General features: G+C 38.5%; 1 protein-coding gene across 6 annotated transcripts in view; it reads left to right on the forward strand.

Annotated features, from left to right (window-relative positions):
- LOC101156709 (endonuclease V) overlaps positions 1-20,185 on the forward strand; it is a 78,220-nt gene that overhangs the window by 24,436 nt on the left and 33,599 nt on the right. For 4 of the 6 annotated variants that reach the window (XM_078947380.1, XM_078947363.1, XM_078947373.1 and 1 more), the window contains 5 exons: positions 3,245-3,379; positions 4,908-4,947; positions 6,217-6,329; positions 11,903-11,971; positions 12,096-12,224. In XM_078947380.1, coding sequence (XP_078803506.1) covers positions 3,245-3,379; positions 4,908-4,947; positions 6,217-6,329; positions 11,903-11,971; positions 12,096-12,224 — 486 coding nt within the window. Of the gene's footprint in view, positions 1-3,244; positions 3,380-4,907; positions 4,948-6,216; positions 6,330-11,902; positions 11,972-12,095; positions 12,225-16,992; positions 17,166-20,185 lie in introns of those variants that run through there. The other 2 variants (XM_078947383.1, XM_078947384.1) reach the window with 2 other exon arrangements.

Here is a 20,185-nt window from a genome sequence, read left to right on the forward strand (position 1 = left end):
CGCTATGCTAGCATTTTTAGCCACATTAGCATAGCTAGCATAGTTAGCATAATTAGCATTTTAGGTAATGTGTTTTTCTGAGTCAGTTGATGATGCTGATCGCTATGCTAGCACTTTTAGCCACATTAGCATAGTTAGCATAGTTAGCATAATTAGCATTTTAGGTAATGTATTTTTCTGAGTCAGTTGATGATGCTGATCGCTATGCTAGCACTTTTAGCCACATTAGCATAGCTAGCATAGTTAGCATAATTAGCATTTTAGGTAATGTGTTTTTCTGAGTCAGTTGATGATGCTGATCGCTATGCTAGCACTTTTAGCCACATTAGCATAGCTAGCATAGTTAGCATAATTAGCATTTTAGGTAATGTGTTTTTCTGAGTCAGTTGATGATGCTGATCGCTATGCTAGCACTTTTAGCCACATTAGCATAGCTAGCATAGTTAGCATAATTAGCATTTTAGGTAATGTGTTTTTCTGAGTCAGTTGATGAAGTTGATCGCTATGCTAGCACTTTTAGCCACATTAGCATAGTTAGCATTGTTAGCATAATTAGCAAATCCAGCCTTGACTAGCTTTTAATTTGCAGGGCTGTTAGGGCGGTGAGTTCAGCGGTGGTGCGTAGAGTTGGGCGTGGAAGGCGGGTTGCGTCTGCGGGCCATACAACGCCGCTTGCGGCTTTAATTACGTTTCTTCTTTCTTACGGATCCGTTAATCGCAAATTTGACCCCCGCCACATACCCGAAAACTCACCAAAATTGGCACACATCTGGGATAAATTGAAAATGAATTTTCGGCAAAGAGAACGTCACCCCCCCCATGACGATGACATCACGGCGAGCGTTCCCGTAAAAAAAATGAATGGGCCGAAAATCGCTTATGGGGCCAAAAAAAAATATTTCAAATTAGAGCAACGAAACCAAAACACGCGTGTTGGAGATATCCCAAAGAAGTTATGAAATCATTATGGGATGGCCACACGACCTACGGCTTGGCGGCCATTTTGTGGCGAACTCAGAGAAATGGCGATTTTCGTGTTTTTTCACAATATGGGAAAACGACACTTTTGTTTAATCGATTTTCACGAAATTGCACACACATGCCACAAACACGATTCTACAACTACCAAAGAATTTTTGTTGACCTTTGACCTTGGCAAGGGGCGGCCATCTTGAATTTTCATAAAAAAGCACCTTTAGTAACGGATACAAACGAAAACTCGTCCTAGGGATTTTTATCAATCTTTTTGAAACTTCTCGGGCATCAATGGCAAGCTACTGTGGACAAAATGTTGGAATTAGAAGTTGTAGAATTTGAAATGCGTGCGCGTGGCGAATTCGCAACCGTCGCCATTTTAGCTAGCTCGCACATATTTTATCGGAATAGCCTGAAACTGAAATATGCGATACCCTGGCCCACACTGAATAAAATGATGTCACATACGATAAAATCCATAAAGGAATGTGGCCGTGGTAAACAAAAAACGATCGCAAAAAAAAGTGCTGACTCGGCAAAAAAAATTTTTTTCGGATTTTATTTTTAAGAATCGGCTAACGAAACCCAGATAACTTTGTCGGGTATATCCAAAGAAAGTTTTGAAATCATTACGTGATGGCGACACGACCTACGGTTTGGCGGCCATTTTGTGCCAAAATATGCCATTTTGAGTTTTTCGCGATTTTACACAATATGAAAAAATGAACTTTTTTTCGAGCGATTTTCACGAAATTTGACGTGCATGTCCCTAGCGTAAGTCTACAATCACCTCTGGAGTATCGTTGACCTTTGACCTCGGGAAAAGGCGGCCATCTTGAATTTTTTATAAAAAACACCTTTACCACCAGATTCAAACGTAAACTTGTCGTTGGAATTTTCATCGATTGGGTCGAAACTTTTTGGGCATCAATGGCAAGCTACTGTGGAAAAAATGTTGGAATTAGAAGTTGTAGATTTTGAACGGCGTGCGCGTGGCGAGCTAGCAAAGTGGCGCACTGTTATAACTCCCATGCATTTCAATACAATACAGTGAAAATTGAATGCATGCATTAATGCCTGAAACAGAATACATTGAAAAACACTGGATATGGACATATAAGGAATGTGGGCGTGGTTAGCATAAAACCACTGTTGCTAAGGACAACAAAAAGTTTACTTTTACCCATTTGTCCGAAACTGACGTCAATCTGTTCGTCCTCCAGAGGGGACCAAAACATAAAATGGTTGCTATGGAGATAAAATCAACAGAAAAGCCGCCATTTTGGAAAAAGTGGGTTTTTTATCAACTTATGACATGTAGCTCTCGCCAATGGAGGAATGTGTTTTTCTGAGTCAGTTGATGACGCTAATCGCTATGCTAGCACTTTTAGCTATGTTAGCATAACTAGCATAGTTAGCATAATTAGCATTTCAGGAAATGTGTTTTTCTGAGTCAGTTGATGATGCTGATCGCTATGCTAGCACTTTTAGCCACATTAGCATAGTTAGCATAGTTAGCATAATCAGCATTTTAGGAAATGGTTTTTTTTGAGTCAGTTGAGGATCCTGATCGCTATGGTAGCACTTTTAGCTATGTTAGCATAGCTAACATAGTTAGCATAATTAGCATTTTAGGTAATGTGTTTTTCTGAGTCAATTGATGAGGCTAATCGCTATGCTAGGACTTTTAGTCACATTAGCATAGTTAGCATAGTTAGCATTATTAGCAAATCCAGCCTTGACTAGCTTTTAATTTGTGGGCGGTGAGGGCGGAGAGGGTTGACGGTGGTGCGTAGAGTTGGGCGTGGAAACCGGGTTGCGTCTGCGGGCCATACAACGCCGCTTGCGGCTTTAATTCTACTTGACGCTTGATGAATTTTGATGCTTTTTATTCAGAAAAACTGCAGAGAAATCCCAAATTATTGATGAAAATCATGACAGTTAAGTCAGTTAACCTTATAAAGCCCCAACAATGACGACCAATGTCTCAAAGTGCTTCACAGCTTCCGTGCTTCACCAATCATGCTCGTCATAATCCAGTTCTGTCCAGATTACTTAAGTATTTATAACACTAAGTGCTTTTCATTACACGCCCCATCCCTCCCCCCTTCTGCCCCTGGCACCCTGGTTGATGCATGTGACTGCTTCATGAAAAAAACATTTAGTTTTTTTTCCAAATGGTGGCTTTTCTGTTTGTTTTGTCTTCAGAGCAACCATCTATTCTAATTGGGGTGATAATCAGGTCTATGTTATTTTCTTTTTCCTGCAGGTTCTCTACAGAGACAGTCAGATGGTGACCCTGACTGCCCCCTACATTGCTGGCTTCCTGGCCTTCAGGGAAACTCCTTTCCTCCTGCAGGCGCTGCAGCGGCTGAAGGAGAGCCAGCCTGAACTCATGCCGCAGGTCTGCTTCTCACGTGTCTCTACATTTATGTGAAATCCCGCTTTTTCTGCCCCTCGGTTAGTCGAAAAACACATTTCAGTTGCCTTCTTTTGGAATTTTTCACTTCTTTGGGAGCAGTTAGATTAAACCTGAGTCTCAACAGCCCCAACGGCTGGATAGGAGCTGTCTAAGGGTGAATAAAGGTTAAACTTGTACGGCTCACGCAGGTGATGCACACGAAATATCAAGGTTGTAAACCACTTGGTGAGCCCGTAGAGTGAAAACGTTCACGCTGTGTGCAACAGGTGGCAGTGAACACTTACACATGGATATGTAAGTGAGATGCAGGCGTGTTGTAGAGATCTTTCATTTTTCAAACTCCCCGATAATCCTGCAGACGGCTTAAGGGACCCGTTAGTGCTGTTCGTGCCTTGGAGGCATGTTAACGTTGGGAGTGGGGTCATCTGGACCCCACAAGACAGCACAAGGGATAAGTGCAAACCAATTCCTTTATCCTCATGAATACGTCACGATGCACTTCACACGCATGACAACGGTCCGAGTTTATCTCTTCGAAACTTGACTCCGGAGCTTCAGATTAAGGAAACTTGCTGGAATTCAGGCCTTGAACCACAGCTTGTGTGACAAAGCTGCTCTGTTTGCACTGTTCCTCAAAGCATCGCTTCAAAATCCGTCTCACCCACTCACTTCTGTTCGCCGAGGCCCACGCGCCTCCTCTGCCTCCTCCCACGCCGTCCCCCGCCATGACGAAGCCGCTGGCCCTTTTTTCTCTGCAGCCTTTGAAGGGACTTGGAGCAGATTTATGATTCATGCGCTAACGGAGTCAAGTGGGTCCACAAGGACTCATGAGAGTGGAGTCACATAGAGGCTCTTCACACTCCCAACTCAAAGACACCAGCCTTTCTTTTTTTCAGCTGAACAGTTAAATATTCTTGTTTGTAAATTATATATTGTGGAAAAATGATCAAAGTTTGAGCAACTGGCTCCAGTAAAGGCTCACGTTTAACACAACCTTTTGAGATTTTTACATGTTTTCTTAACTTTCAAGCAAAACAATTAAGTTGAAAAACTGAAAAGTTCAAAATTTAGAGCTGCCAGTTGCCCTAAATTATGATGTTTCTCAACTTTTTTTTCTTTTTCTTAAAAGAAGTGATGATAAACTGATTGTAGAAATGCAGACAGTTGAAGTAAAATAAAATCGTATCACATGTGAGATTCTAAAAGGAAAATATCATTAATTATAAAGCTTTAAAAAAAGTTGGAAAAGTTGCAGCATTGAGTCACTGAATGATGAATACAGACTATTGCGCTTCATTACTAAATTATTAGCTTTAAATAATTCAAGTTTAAGGCAGAGAAGATGTAAAATGTTATGAAATTCATTTTTTAATGTTATTGTTGGGAATTACAAACCTTGAATGCTTGAAAACATATATTTTGTCTGTTAAAAGAGAAAAACACGCACTTATAAGGAGCAGCGGTGCAGCAGATGTGAGATTTTTGTGTAATTTTTTTTTTTTCTTTCCAGGTGGTGTTTGTGGACGGAAACGGCCTCTTCCACTATAGAGGTGAGGTGGTTTCAAAGGCCGTCCCTACTGCAAGATATGCCAGATTAGAAATTTCAAGAACGTTTTCATCTTAAAAGACTTAACTATTAGAAACTTTGTCCTTCAGTGTTTTACTACACTCTTTTGCGTATGCAACTGAATGAATTTGCATTTTTGTCATCTGTCAGAGTATATTATAGCACAGTAAAATAAGTTCTCCACTGCTTAGAAATAGTCGCAAAAATTATCTTCAAAAGGCAGAAAATCCTACATATTCAGTGAAATTCAGCTTAAACTTCTCCAAAAGTCAACCCTCTGCAAAAACCTCACTAGTGAACCTGCTGGGACTTCTAAATAGCAATGCAACATGCAATTTTATGTAACCTCACAAAAAAAACCAAATACATTCTTTCTAAATTGTGATTTTTTTTTTTTTTTTAATTTTTCAATGTTGGTGCCAAGCCAACTGTAATTTTTGAATAATTATATGATCACAATTTGTTGTGCGAAAAGAATTAACAATATATTTATGTTTTCTGTAGATGCACAAAAGTGAACATGTTGAAGTTTTAATAGTTTTTCTTTTGTCTTAATCAAAAATGAAGTCTTTGAAAACTTTAACAAAAATGTTTTATTTCTTTTTAGATAATTAAATTGTTTCAATTTAGTTTAATTGTCTGTTGGCCACTTCACCTTAATCCTGTTTTTAAATGTTGTTATTACTTCTTCTTAAATTTAACATATGAAACAATCCAGACCTTAGTAGAAAAGTGTTTCAGTTAGAAAGATGACTTGAAGGCTCATACCGGATCCCGCGGAAAGCTACGCCGCTAAAGACGAAGTTTAGCTGTTATTTTTTTATTTTATAAGCAGAATAAGAACAAGGAAGTGAGAGTTTCCCCACTTCTGATTGGTCAGACTGATGACGTGTGATTAGGGGTCCGAGAATGATTGGCAGAGACAGCAGAGCTGAAGCTACGGCTAAATCGTGGTACCGTCATTCTTATCAAAATGTAGAATCAAAAAACAGTAAAAAGTATTTTATGACCTTTCATATTCCTAACTACTCAGTGTTTTATCAACAACTTTCAACTAGCGTGCCGCAGCACACTGGTTGAAAAACACTGCTTTAAAGAAATAAAGGCAGTTCTTTGTAAAGTACACAAATTAGTTCAGATCAGGTTTTAATATTTTCCTGAAACAGGAAATACTGTTGATTGAGAGTTAAATTTTTTAATTTTTATAGAAAATTGATCCAATATATTTAAAAATTGACTGCTTCTGTTTCAGAGTTTGGCCTCGCATGTCACCTGGGAGTTCTGTCAGGGTTGCCCTGTGTGGGCGTGGCTAAGAACCTGCTTCAGGTGCAGGGCGTGTACAAAAACCAGGAACATCAGTCGCAGGTGAGCATATCCTGTGGATTCCACTTTCATTTGATGAAACAAAAAGCTTAATATTAGTTCATAACAAAAGTACAATAATAGAATATATGGTTTTAATATTTTTTTTCTGTGCACTAACGCACAGAATTGCTGTTCAAAGTCCGTTTAGAAATATTTACTGACAAATATTCTATAATGAAGTATGGCAGTAGGGCTTTAGAACAAAAAGGAAAACAACAATGGCTGTAATCCATGCCAATAAGGGAATTACGGAGAGGTTTACATTATTTAAAAACGTGGAGTTGGTGTATTTATTGACCTTAAAAAAGTGTTTAATATAATAAACCACACAACTTTACTCCGTAAGCTAGAACCAAATGAAATTAGAGGAGTAGCATGGAACTGGTTAAAAAGTTATCTAGTAGTCTAGACATTAACCGTGGTGTTCCTCAGGGCTCTATGTTAGGACCAAAATTGGTTATTATTATATTACTTACGCATTTCCTTAATCTACATTATTAAAAAAAATATTTTTTGCAGATGACGCAATTATATTCTATAGTGATGACAGATACTATATTCTTATTAGCATTATCAATGAACAAAATAAAAGGCTGAATTGCTTTAAATTATCACCAAATGAAGTAAAGCAAAAACTGTCATTTTCTGTAATCATAAGGAAGTTTTTGAATAGCAAATATGTAGAACTGGCTAAAAATGTAGAAGAGAAAAAGTATTTAGGATTACTTATTTAAACTACCAATGGTATGAACCAATCCTAGGGGATTTTGTGCGTCTGCATGTGGAACAAAAATGTTGAATAGTCTGGTGTTTGATTAAAAAAATAATCGTGACATAATAGAAATATTTTAAAGTTAATTTAGTGTATGGTATACGTTTGTAAATTAACAATACACAGATATATGGAAAAGTACTAATATAAAGTTAATTATAAGAACATTAAAAATATTAACCAAAGATTGTAATAATAAACATTTTATATTTAAGCAAATGTGATACCATTATTTTTATTGTTGTACCGGAAAACATTTCATATGTTAGTCTGAGCTGTGCATATGACAATAAATCTCTGTCTATCTTTTGTATATTGATGATCAACACAATTATGATTTAATTATTTTATAAATAATTTACATGTTTGTTTCTTTTTTGTAAAAAAAAAAGCTAATTTTTTCTCCCAAATGGTTTGAAAATGAATTATCTGTTTTTTTTAAAGAATTGTCAAAAAAGGTCAAAGTGAAGGACTCGAGTCAGCGAGTCTTTTCTTAGCGTCACTCTCCACCTAAACTCACCTTCACACAGTTTCTTCATCAGCGACTTTCCAGTTGCTTTGTGTGTTTGTGTTGTCTTGACAGCGTGACTTTTAATACAAGCCGAGGCCTCCACGCATTGCTGATGGAAACGTGACCTTGTGAAAAATAAATGGCGCTGGAACAAACAGGGATTGGGGGAGATGAAGCAGTGGGACGGCCAAATCAGGATTTTATTAGAATGCAAATGCCCGCTTTGTTTTAGCTTCGTGAGAGGAAAAACAAAAACCGGTCAAAGTCAAAGATTTACCCGAGGATGGAACGTTCGCTGGAGTCCGACGTGGTTTCTCCACAGATGCAGTTTTCTTTTACACACACGGATCAATGAGCTTTCTTCAGCTGAACTTTGTTGGATTTTGCCCTAAGGACACATTAATGACAGCTCAAGAGCCTGAGGAGCTGTCAGTTCATAAATAAACTCATTAAGACAGCAGTGATGAGTGTTTCCCAAAGCAGACAGAAAGCCAACATCTGATCCTCAGCTAAATCAATTAGCATGCCGTACACAGTCGCCACAGCATTCCTCATGCCGCCGTCTAACATGCTAATCCAATTCTCTGGAGGAGTGTCTCCATCTCTCAATTAGGGCTGGTGGCTTTGGCGTCACAGGATGTTATCCTGTCTCCGCCGCCAGCAGGAACCCAATCTTTATTGACGCGTTTACGCTCTCCCCACACGTACCTGGCGCTCACACACCAGCCTCTCATTTACTGTCCGGGGGCATCGGCGAGCAGCTTCCATCATATCTGGATCAGCCGCTCAGCCTCCCTCCCATCCATGCTAGTGGAATCGTAGCTCTCAGGTGCAGATTCATGCATCTGCACCTGAATTATTGTCCTTCACAAGACAATAAAAAATATAGAATGTACGATTTTTCTTCTCCTTATAATGAGTAAAAAGAAACGGCCAATAGAACTAGCAGAATTGTTTAAATAAGTGATGTTCAACCCTTTTAAGAAAAAATAAATCTAGAAATGAGCTCTAAACTTTCATATGTATTGCATTTTTATGGCTTAAAATCAGCATTAGGGCTTATTTATACTATTTATACACGTTATTCCCAAATCTTTACATTTTAGGAGCTCCAACAGTCCAACTGTCATAAATTTCCAAACTTTTATTGTCCTAAAGTAAACAAGAATAATACATTTTAACATAAATGTGTCTTAAAAACTATATGGAAGTATAATGAGTCAAATGAAACCTTTTTAAAACGAGACCTCATAAAACAAGTAAAAGAAAATGTGTTTGATTAAAGATAATGCTTAAAATATGATGTTTTTTTAAAATCAAACGACTTAAGATATTCCAGATTTAACCATTGAAGCCGATACATCACGATGAAAATGTACTAAGTTAGTTTTGTCTGAGATCAAGAATGAGGAGATATAATCTTGCAGAGTCACGACGACTAAACTTTAAAGATTCATTTGTTTTGAAAATCTTATCGTTAATCTCAAAAGCCAAGTTCAGAATTCAGCCTAATTTTATTCTGTCAATATTTTCCTCTGTTTCAGAAGAAGGCGGTAAGAGAAGAAAAAAAACAATTTTGATACTTTACATTGTTTTTTCTTCTTTTGCAAACTATCACAAACAAACTAGAAATGAGACAAAAACTACTTGGTGAGATTTTGTGTTTTTGCTCTCGTGTTGATGTCCGTTTTCCTGTGAAGTTTTGGTCCTGTGTTTGTCTTTAGGCTGCACTTCCATGCTTTTGCGCTTTTTAAAGTATTTTCAGAATTTTCTGCATATTTTAACAAAAACTTCAGAATAAACCCAAAGGATTGGAGATCTTGTTGACTAGATCTGCAGAAGCATAATGTGACACGATGGTCAACATTTTGCACAAAATAAAACTTAATAAATAGGAGTTCCCTTGTCTTTGACTTCACTGCTCTGATGGCTACAGAAGACCTTTTCTGTCTGCAGCATTTCACTCTATAAGGATTCAGTTCAGGAACTTTATTGACCTCATACGGGCGGATTCAACTATTCAAAAGCAGCTCCAAAGAAAAATACATTTCTTTTTTGATTTTTAGTCTTCAACCTTCGCTTTAGACGCCTATACCCTTACACACTTAAAAAACAGGAATTTTCAGCCAAACCGAAGACGTTTCTGCAGGCTGGTTTTCTGAAAATTGCTGAAATTTGTCTCAATTCAACCATCTCTTTTTGGTTTAACCTAAAATGTGTTGAAAGAATCTTTTAAAGACCCACATCTGTTTTTCCTTTGTCTCTCTGCGCTCTGCAGCTGCCTCTCATCGGTTGCCTGGCTGTAATTGAAACTAGTGTGTTATTGATGACTCGCTCTGTGTTTCTGACTCGCTGTTCTGGCGTCAGTCCTGCTCTTCATCACAGCAGCCAAACTGGCCTCTCCCACTCCTCTCCCTCTGCTGGCCTCCTCCCAGCTGGGACGGCAGCCTCAGCGCCGCTCCTCCCGTCTCCCCGCTGGCTGCTCGCTGTAATCAGTCACAGCGGAGCAGACACCCCATCCATCATGGAGGCTAAACTCCCTTCATCGCCCCGGCCCATAACCCATAGTGCACCTGTCGGCAGTGGCCCACATCACTGCGTCTGACTGTGACTGTGAGAGTGAAACGTCAGCTGCTGTCAAAACAGACGCAGGTCGAGTGGGATCCTGGAAAGATTTATCTTTATGTTTGAGGCAGAGGAATCTCCCAGAATCCAAACTTTACTTGAATTTTAAATGTTTCACCATCTAATCCTCTACTAAACTCAAAGCTCCTGCAGGTTCCCCACATGTCATTAAACTGGTTCTGTTTGGTTTGATATGGGCAAGACTTCAGACCTGATAACTAGCCAGTAGACCATCATGGATCCCCTCCATAGTCTGTGTAAGCCGCAAAAGTTCCTAGCTAAGGAGGCTGGTTGTTCACAGAGCGCTGAGTCCAAGCAGATCAACGGAAAGTCTAATGGAAGGGCGAAATGTGGCAGGAGAAGAGACGACCCAAAAGGTCAAGACTCAAGAACCTGCAGACATCCAGAAAGAGCGGAATGAGGAGGAGGAACAGCTTCAAAAACCACCGCATGCAGACGCATTCGAGAGACAACCGTCAAGACCGTCAATGGTCAAGACACTTCTGAGCCCGGACCAACGGAGGAAACGTCTTAACTGGGCCAAAGACTAGGACTGGACTGTTGGCCAGTGCTCCAAGTGTTTTCTGATGAAAGGAAAATCTCCCTTTTATTTGAGAATCAAGGTCCAAGGGTTTGGAGGAAGACTGGTGAGGAGCAAAACCCAAGCTTCTGGAGGTCCAGAGTGAAACCTGCAGTCAGGATTTGGGCTGTGATGTCCAGCGCTGGTGTTGGTAAACTCAGCTTTCTCCAATCCAAAACCACTGCAACAGTTTAGCAGAGTGTTCTGGAGGACTTCATGATTCCTGCTGAGGATCTGGATGGAGATGCAGACCTGGTCTCTGCCCAGACTGATGAAGGATTGAAGATGGACAGGTCATTAAGAAAATACTTTCTTTGGATTTGATGTGATCATAATCTCTGTCTTTATCTTTTTTACAAGAAGTAAACAGTGATTTCTCCACATTATTCCGACCTTTTCTGAGCTTTGACCCCAAATTATGTAAAGATAAATAGGTTAGGCCAGGTTAGGCTCTGGCAGCCCCGTGACTCAGAGAGGGAAAAGGCGGCTTGAGAGAAATGGATGGATGGGTCAGTAAATGTCTTTCTATGACTGTGTGTTTTTATGTTTGTGTCTTTTCCGCTGTTGTTTTTGTGTCCTGTCTTCATCCTTTTTTGTCTATTGCCTATTGTAAAATATACGTATTAATCCATGCCATGTTTGTTCATATGATGTTGTAACACCCTCTTGTTTGTTAAGATGTTTATAGGTTTGGTTTTAAATTCTTTTTTTTTTTTTTGTACCATTAAACTTAAAGTAAAATTATAAAATGAAAAACTACGCTTTGATTTTTGTTTGTTTTCTGTTTTACTGAATTGTTAAAAAAAAAAACTAACAAGACCCAGAACTGTTTGGAGTTTTGTGTTGAAGTATTCTTTTAGTTACAGCTGTTCATAAATCTGTCAGTAGTTAAAAGGAAAAACTGTTTTTCTGGTTTAAAAACCCTTTTGATCCCTTCAAAAACGTCAGGCTGTTTTCTGTTTTCTTGTCCTGATGTCGAGTCGAAGTGTTCATGAAAGCAGGTTAATGGTGTGTCACATTCCTTACTGATGTTTGTTCTGGGATGCTGGGTTTAAATTTAACTTCCCTTTCTTTGCCTTCTGCAGATTGCTGCTTTACACAGAGGAGGAGACAGCTTCCCACTCACCGCCGCCTCAGGCAAAGTGCTGGGAAAGGTGAGGAACAAGGGCAGCGGCGCGCGAGCAAAACTTTTCATCAGGCGGTACTCCGCTGAAAGCCAGATCCTCTTTAAAAGTCACAGCTGAAATGCGAAAAGAGACGTTTGCGTCTGTTTTTCAGGCTCTGCGGAGCTGCGATAAAAGCTCCAAGCCGGTGTACGTTTCTGTTGGCCACAAGATCAGCCTGGACACAGCCGTGCGCCTCACCCGGGCCTGCTGCCTCTTCCGGGTGCCCGAGCCCATCAGACAGGTAGAGACGTTCTGCAGACTCTGCGTTTGGTGGGACGCCGTCCTGCACTTTCTGTGCACTGCAAAAAAGAAAGTCTTATTTTCTGTTTGGAAGAAAATAATCTTATCAAAAAAGTTTTTCAATAACAAAATGATCTTGCTTTAATAGAATAAGTCTGAGTAACTAGATTTTTTTTTCTTAAAATAAAAAAGTGTCTTTCTTTCTTTTTTTTTATTCCTACTTAAAGAAAATCTGTCAATGTTGTCAAAATGTTTGACTTATTTCTAAGGGGCCTGTTTTTTACAGTGTGGCAGAGCCCGAAAACACGAAGAACAGGGACGGCTCTGCGTAAACTGCAGAGATTTCTTTCTTTTTCCAATACCTTATCATATGCAAAGGAGAGTGCAAACCATTCCAGACAATAATGAGGGCCCATCTGTCAGGGATGAGAGGGACACAGCCAACAGGCGACGCTAGCTCAGAGGCAAATTATAATCCTGTGTGTGATTTATGCTACGCCGGGGAAATGACAGCAAACACAAGACAAGGGGGACTTCATCATGAGTTACAGAGGTTTTTTTTTTTTCCTGAGAAAATCCAGATAATTTGAGTTTCACATTTCTCAAAGTCAAAGTGCCATAAACTCTGATTAATCTGTATCTTTATTTTTATGCTGTAGTAGTTTTCCAGCTGCAGAAAATGATTAACCGAGAGAAACTGGAACATGTCAGACCTAAAAGGCCTTCTGAGAGGGAGGAGAAAAGAAGAAAAGAAACGGCAAATGAGTGAAATACGTTTTTTTTGCAAACGTATCAAGACGCCAACATTCAGATTAGATCTGATCACAGAACAGTGTCCGTCCTTCTGTCACCTGTGGGGTAAAAACGTCCCGTTCTGGGCTAATAATCTGTGAGATTTAGGGTTAAATGGATTAATAAAGTTGTTCCTAAACACAAACTCTCAGACAAAGATCAAAAACCCTTCACGGCAAAAACAGGCGCTTTAGAAATCAGACAAATGTTCTTACCAGGCATTAGCAGATTTTCTTTTAATAAACAAAAACATTTACTTACCAGTGAGGTCAAGAAAAAGATCAATCCAATTCTTATTTTAGGAAAAAAAATTCTCGCAACCAAGACTTGTTTTCCTAAAATCTATTTTGCAATTGAAAAGCTTTTTTCGATTCGATTTTTTGGTCTTGCAAGACAGAAAATAAGACAGATTTTCTTTAAACACAACGGTCTTCGTACGTTCTTACAATTCAGTTTTTGCAGTGATAGAAGAAGAACGACTTGATGTTTTTGCCCGTGGAAACTGTTTTCCATCAGGAAGCTTTCAGACTTCCTCCATTTTCCTACTAAAGACCTCTGTTTGCTTCCTGATTAATGTTTTTATTTTATTTTATTTTTTGTTAATTCAGCTGCAGTCTCTAAACACTGCAAAAACAGGCCAGTTGGAAACAGGTCAAAAACTCTTAAAATGGTAAAATCTTTCTTTAACTAAAAAAATATATTTTTTTTACGCAAAAAATTCCAGTCTCTAAGATACTTTTTCTGTTGACTGACAGGAAACTATGAGTTTTTTTCTTGAAACAAGGGTCTTTTTACGAGATTTGGTGTGAATAAGCTGAGAATCTGTGACCTCTGACCTTTCCGCCTGTCTTGCGCGTTTCACTCCGATTGTCTGCTAAAGAAGAAGTCTGGACAGATGAACATCCTCACCTCCGATCGGGTCAACATGAACCTTCTTCCCTCTCATTCTGCCTCTCTACGTGTTTGTGACTTCAGTCTTTTCTCATTAAAACCTTTTCTATACCTCAATGTGAAATGATTTTGCTAAAGGTGCATTGAGAAATTTACATACTTGTTGCTTAAAAATACTTTGTTCTCTGTTAGCGTAAGGAAACACCTAAAACCCAATATCTCCCCAGAAAAGTCAGTTCTCATACAAGTCAAATGTTTTAACACTTTCACGCTGTATGACGCTTATTTACAGCGTACCTTTTGATCCAGCGCTTAATTTAGCATCACCTTGAAACTAAAAAAACATTGAAGATTATGTATAATTGGAAATAAATTCAGGCAAGATGTTCTTTTCTCATGATATCACAATAGCTCAAACTGTCCTGTTGTTGCCCTTGACGTTTGTTGAGTCATGTCTTCTTTTTTTAAAAGGATTCTTCATATAAAATGAGTAGTTTGAGGTTTTAAAACACAAACACTATCTGCATAAAGCTTGAAATGTCAGATGTAAAACATCCATCACATCTTTTGCGTTTGTCTTTTTCTTCCTGCCACTAGGCTGCGCTGTGCCTCTGCTGTTCTCACATCTGCCTGCACAGCAGCTCAAAGTCTGTTTTTCACCATGCAGGGTGTCGCTCATATGTGTGTGTGTTTATTCCATCACAGTGTGAGTTTTTAGTGTGTGGCAGAAGAGGAAAGAGGTCCGGACACCTTCCTCTGCCCTCTCACGGCTCAATTCCTCTTTGGTTCCCCCCGTTAGACTGTTCCCCCTTTATTTCCTGACATTCTCGTGTCTTTTTGTCTCATTTCCCTTCATTCAGTTTCTGTCATTGATCCTCTCTGCTCTTTTTTTTTCTGCTAGTATCACAGGGAAAAATATCAATTGTGATAATTGTGCTCTTTGAGCTCCTTTCCTCTAAGATGATCACAGCCGTTTGGAAACAAACTATTGAAAGCCAGGAGATGTAAGGCTTTGAACCGATGATTCAGTTCAGCTCATCAGCACAAACCCTATAGATCAACACTGAAGCACGGTGGTAAAAGGGTGATGGTTTGGGCCCCGGCACCTTGCCGTCAGATTGATGTGAGGCTCTCTGCAAAATAGCAAAACAGAGACAAGTGCTGCCGTTTATAACAGACTTTATATGACTGACTGAACCCATGAGCAGCAGTCAACCTCTATGCTGATGATCCTCAGAAACTCACACTTTCATTTGGACCCTTTCTTTTAACACTTTACTAAAAATGTTTAAAGTTATTGGATCGTTGCGTGTATACAGGCTTGTAGTGGGGGTGGAAAAGATTGTTTTGCATCGGATGTATTGTTTGCTCTCTGTGTCATCATTTTAAATCATATATTCAAAAAAAATTAAATAGGAATGTTCAAGTCAGAATATTCACTGAACATATTTTTTTTTCATTTTCTTCTTAATTGGTAGTTCTACCAAATAAATGTTGAACAAACACACACACACGTGGGCACACACACACACACACACACACACACACTGAATGGTAATAGTATAGCAGGAAAACCTAAGCGTGACTTAAAACTAAAAACTGAATTCCCACAAACACCAGATGTGAGTTTAAATTCATGTTCAGGTCAAGAGTTCACCCAACAGCCAGGAGGTGCTAACACTTTGACTTCCCGTTTGAAGCTCATTTGAAAACTAAAGTGACTGTACTACAGTCACTTTGGTTTTGGTGATGGGAGTATTGATGCCAAGGTAGCAAAATAGAGATGAAAATACTTTTCGAAGTATCAATTACTAAATGATAAATGAGTAAATCAAAGTGCGTGTGTCATTTCTAGATGGTTTTGGTTATTAGGTGAGTTATTGCAGTTTTGTGCCGAAACACCCCCCAGCCCACAGCATATTGAACCGCTCCATCAGATAAATGACCAGAGTGTGCGTTACCCTGAGCAACAACACATTACAGCATGAGTCTATGATTTTAATCAATAAAAAATTACCAGTATTGGTAAATGGTACTGAATATTTAATCATAAAATAGTTTCCATAATGTTGACCCTTCAATAGTCTAGTATCGCCCATCACTGGACTGTAGTCAGATTGATACACCAGGTAACCACTAGGTGGCGGAGTTACAACAGCAGGTCAATCTTGATCCACTCAAAAACTAAAACAAAATCCAATTTCAATGAAATCTTTTTAGTATTATTTAAAAAGTCGAATTATTTTATTTGTATTGATTCATTCTGCTTGTCCTGCTCCTTTGCCTGTTTTAGAAAAACTGGGTTTAGATGACAGCTAAAACAGTGATGAGCAAAACGATGAAGAACTGACCTCAGATCAGCCTTCAATACTAATGGGCAAAAACTTTGTTTATCTATGTATTCAATCAATCAGTCAAACTTTATTTATATAGCACAAAGTGCTAAGCTAACCGGCAAAGTGATGTTACCACCCAGTGAAGTCTTGAGGCATCCAGCTAAGTCCTATAATTAAAGTTTAGAAGAATCAAACCTGGAGGAAATCATACTGTTCAACTAACCATTTACTTCTGGTAAAGTTTAACCATTAAACAAAAATTTAACTGTCCAGTATTTTTGTCACCTAACAGAAGAATCTAAGATACATTTGCTTGAAATAAACCAACCAATCAATCAAAAAACATGAGTTTGAGCACAGAGCCCTGTAGGACACCGTTTTTGGCACTATTTTATGAAGAACTGTCAGTTCAAATGCTTAAATGGAACCAACTTTTTTTAAACATAATTTACGTAACAATTATCCATTGAATTGTTTTCACTTTCATTTGGCTAAATATATATAAAAAATCTGTATTTAAAACATTTATTTTTCAGTCAAAAGACAAACCAATGAGAGATGTTTGTTCATTTAAAACCTGACGTACAAAACATCATTTTTTTCTTCCTACAAACTAAGTGCCTCTTTAATTTAACAAGAGAAGCTTCAAACCACAATAAACCGCGCTAGTCAGTCATTTTACGGCAATTTACACACTTGAATAAAGATTTGCAGCTTTGATGACTCCATAAGCAGAATGTCTCCTTTGAGTTTCAGAATGATGGCGCCGTGGCAGATTACTGACATTAAAGCCCTTCTGTGCAACAAGCCTTCACGGCGACACCAGAATCTCTCCCCTGGCAGATCCTCACTTTACTTACTGCCAGTCTGGACCACTGCGGAGATAAATACAAACAGTTCACAGTCGTGCAAAGACGCTGAGTTTTCAACCAGATTGGAAAGATTTTACTATTTGACTGTTAATCTTACCAAAAACGGAATAGGTGGTTTCGTAAACAGATAAGAGGGGTGTTAAAACTTGTATTTATTTGTGTTAAATAAATGTTTTTATTTTTTAAATAAAATAATAATTAAAAAATGTCTCTATTTAAACGACTTTCTTCTATTTTAAACCCAAGTATTTTTCCGTCCAAATAAAAATTCTTCTTAAATATTGACTGAAATACTTCCATGTTATAGATTGTAAATGTTATACATAATTTCAGAATATCTTTTAATTTATTTAAGGTAAAAGCTTCAAAAAACACTGTTGTACAGACCCATGAGGATGTTTGGGGGTTTAAAGCTTCTTACTGCCTTAAAGAATTGTAGGATTTTTGTGTTCTATTCAAATCAAAATGAAAGAAACGGTTTTAGGAATTCTCAAGGTTTTTACAGAACTGATCTGATATCAATAATTTCTTTGGGTCTCCTTCAAGCGGAGCACAGTTCAAATAGACGGAGAAGACGAGGAGCAGCAGCAGCAAATCAACCGTTAACAGCCTTATTTTCCTTTCCTCCTGTTTTTCCTCTCGTCTCCACCTGTCAGTGCCGCCGTCGGATAAAATCCTCTCACCTTCAGATGAAACAAACCCCGCCCTCCATGGCGTGGGGGGATTTGGACGGAGAAAGTTGAAAGAGAGAAATGACATCATGGATGGGTTCTGCAGTGAGGGCTGATGTGTGAATGCACTGCAGCAGAACATCATAGTGGAGCGGCTAAAACACACACACACACACACACACACACACACACACACTGCCAGCCAATTCACACCCCTTCTCGCCTGTGCTCCATCACTCCATTAAATTCTCACACTGCCTCGGCGTCTCACACTTCAACATGCGATTGAAGTAAAAGACAAACACAGATCTGCCTCGGCTCGTCCTCTGCAGTCACCATGACAGCAGAGCAGAGGGCAGCCGCTCATCCAGAAGTCTTTACTGTTATTGCAAATACAAAAACAGATTTTTAAAATGAATTTCTGCGCTGCAGGGAAGTGGTTCTACGTTTAAACAAACTCAAACCGAAAACATATTTAAAAAAAAGAAAAAACAGTTGCTTTGTTTTAATGTTCTTTACAAGTTTCTGTGATGTCACAACCCAAATGTCTGGTTCTTCCTCTTCCCTTCACACTCAGAAAACACAAAATGTTCACCTCTGGAATTGAAAAACTGAGAGTAACATGCCTGAGTGGAACAGGTGCTTTTTGTTCTGTCCGCTTTGGAACGAAGTACGTCAGTTTGTCAACTGGATTTGTGAACCACAATGCTGCGATAAATGTGCAAACCTGTTTGGTGCACGCAGGTTGAGTTCATGTACATGCATGCTGTGGGCGACGGGTCAAAGTGAGCAATTCAAATCAAAGATCCATTTTTTTACTCATGGTTTTAGGCAAAATCTATAAACTTGTGTCGTTTTCTAGGACATAGTTTCTACAGAGGGGCAAGAGTTCGTTAATAATTCCTTTCTGAGTTGTGGTGGAGCTGTTGGCGCGGAGTGAGCGCGTCCCCGTTTCCCATCACTCATCCGTTTACACTCTCCCATAGCTTTCATCCCCTTACACCCCCATTCTAACATTACCGGTGCAACGAAAATGGTGAGCAATGTCGGAGCTCTCCAGCCGATCCACATTCCAGCTCGGACGAGGAAAACCAAGACATACATGGATCTGTTTTTCTGCAAGTGGATGGAGCAGAGCAGGGAGCTGTTAGCTCGCCAATTATAGCGCTTACTTCACAACTACAAGCTTTTTCAAACAGTTCTTTTTTTGTCTGCTCCTGTTTTACATCAGTTTGGATAAAGAAATACTCAGAAACGCAGTTTTAAGCTACTTTTTTTAAAAAAATATTGAGAAAATATTGAAAAAAAGGCAACAAAAACAGTTTAAAAAAAACACACCAAAACCACAGTTTTCATCATAGTAGGTTTTAATGCAATACTTAAGGGTGAGACGCGTGGGTCAGTGTTTATTCAGGATATCCCGCCTTCACCCAACATCAGCTGGGTCGGCTGCAGCATGGCCATGTTCCCAAGTGGATACAGCGGGTTCTGAAGATGCATGGATGGTTGGATGGATAGTTCATTCAAAAAACATCATATTTTTAGGCAAATATAAATGTTAGATAAAAAGCTTTGACCTTCACCATTCTGGTTAACTTAAAAACCTGCAAAAATGAAAGGTGAACCCACAAAGTGCACATGGAAAAACAAATCACGCCAAACTTTGAAAATGGTTTAAAAAAATTGCTTTAATGTTATTAATAATGTATTTAAATTTCCTGAGGGTATCAAGAAAATAAAAGCCTTCTGTCAGCTGACTGCACTCCAGTGCAACGGCACCCTCTATGACCTTGATGATTAATCAACAGCAAAATTATTTCATTCAAGATCTTTTTTTTTCTAAAAAGCAGGTCATGTATTGTTTTTTGTGAAACATCTTTGGATCAAATAATTTATTATTTTCTCAGCAGGTCTGTAAATAAACACTTTTGAGAGCTCCGACGGTTCTGTTTTTATGGATTATGTGTTTCTTAGTTCATTTCAACCAATTTTCAGGAATAGAACATAGAAAAAAAATGTTAAAAAAAGGGTTTAGCAAATCTATTAAAGATATGAATTCATAAATGGAATATTAAATAAAAAAAAAACTGCTGTCTTTTTGACATATTTGCTCTTAATCATAAAATTGACATATTTGCACTTAAAAACACAAATTGATTATATTTAATATGATGATTGTTTAACTTGATTAATCGCTTAAAAAGGAGTGAAAGGAAAGAAACTTAGATGTTTTTAATTTCAGAAATGTCATTTTCCAGCAGTAAAAACCAGTCACTTTATTTTTACTAAAATAGCATTGTTGTTTTTTTTTACTCTGTCCGCTCAGGTTATGTATATATAAAAAAAGCGATTTCACTACTGTAACCTCTCTGTTCTGTCTGCAGAAACACAAAACCAATG

The sequence above is a fragment of the Oryzias latipes genome, chromosome 1 (assembly GCF_053564925.1).
Source record: "Oryzias latipes strain Hd-rR chromosome 1, Olatipes_Hd-rR_3.1".
NCBI lineage: Eukaryota > Metazoa > Chordata > Actinopteri > Beloniformes > Adrianichthyidae > Oryzias > Oryzias latipes.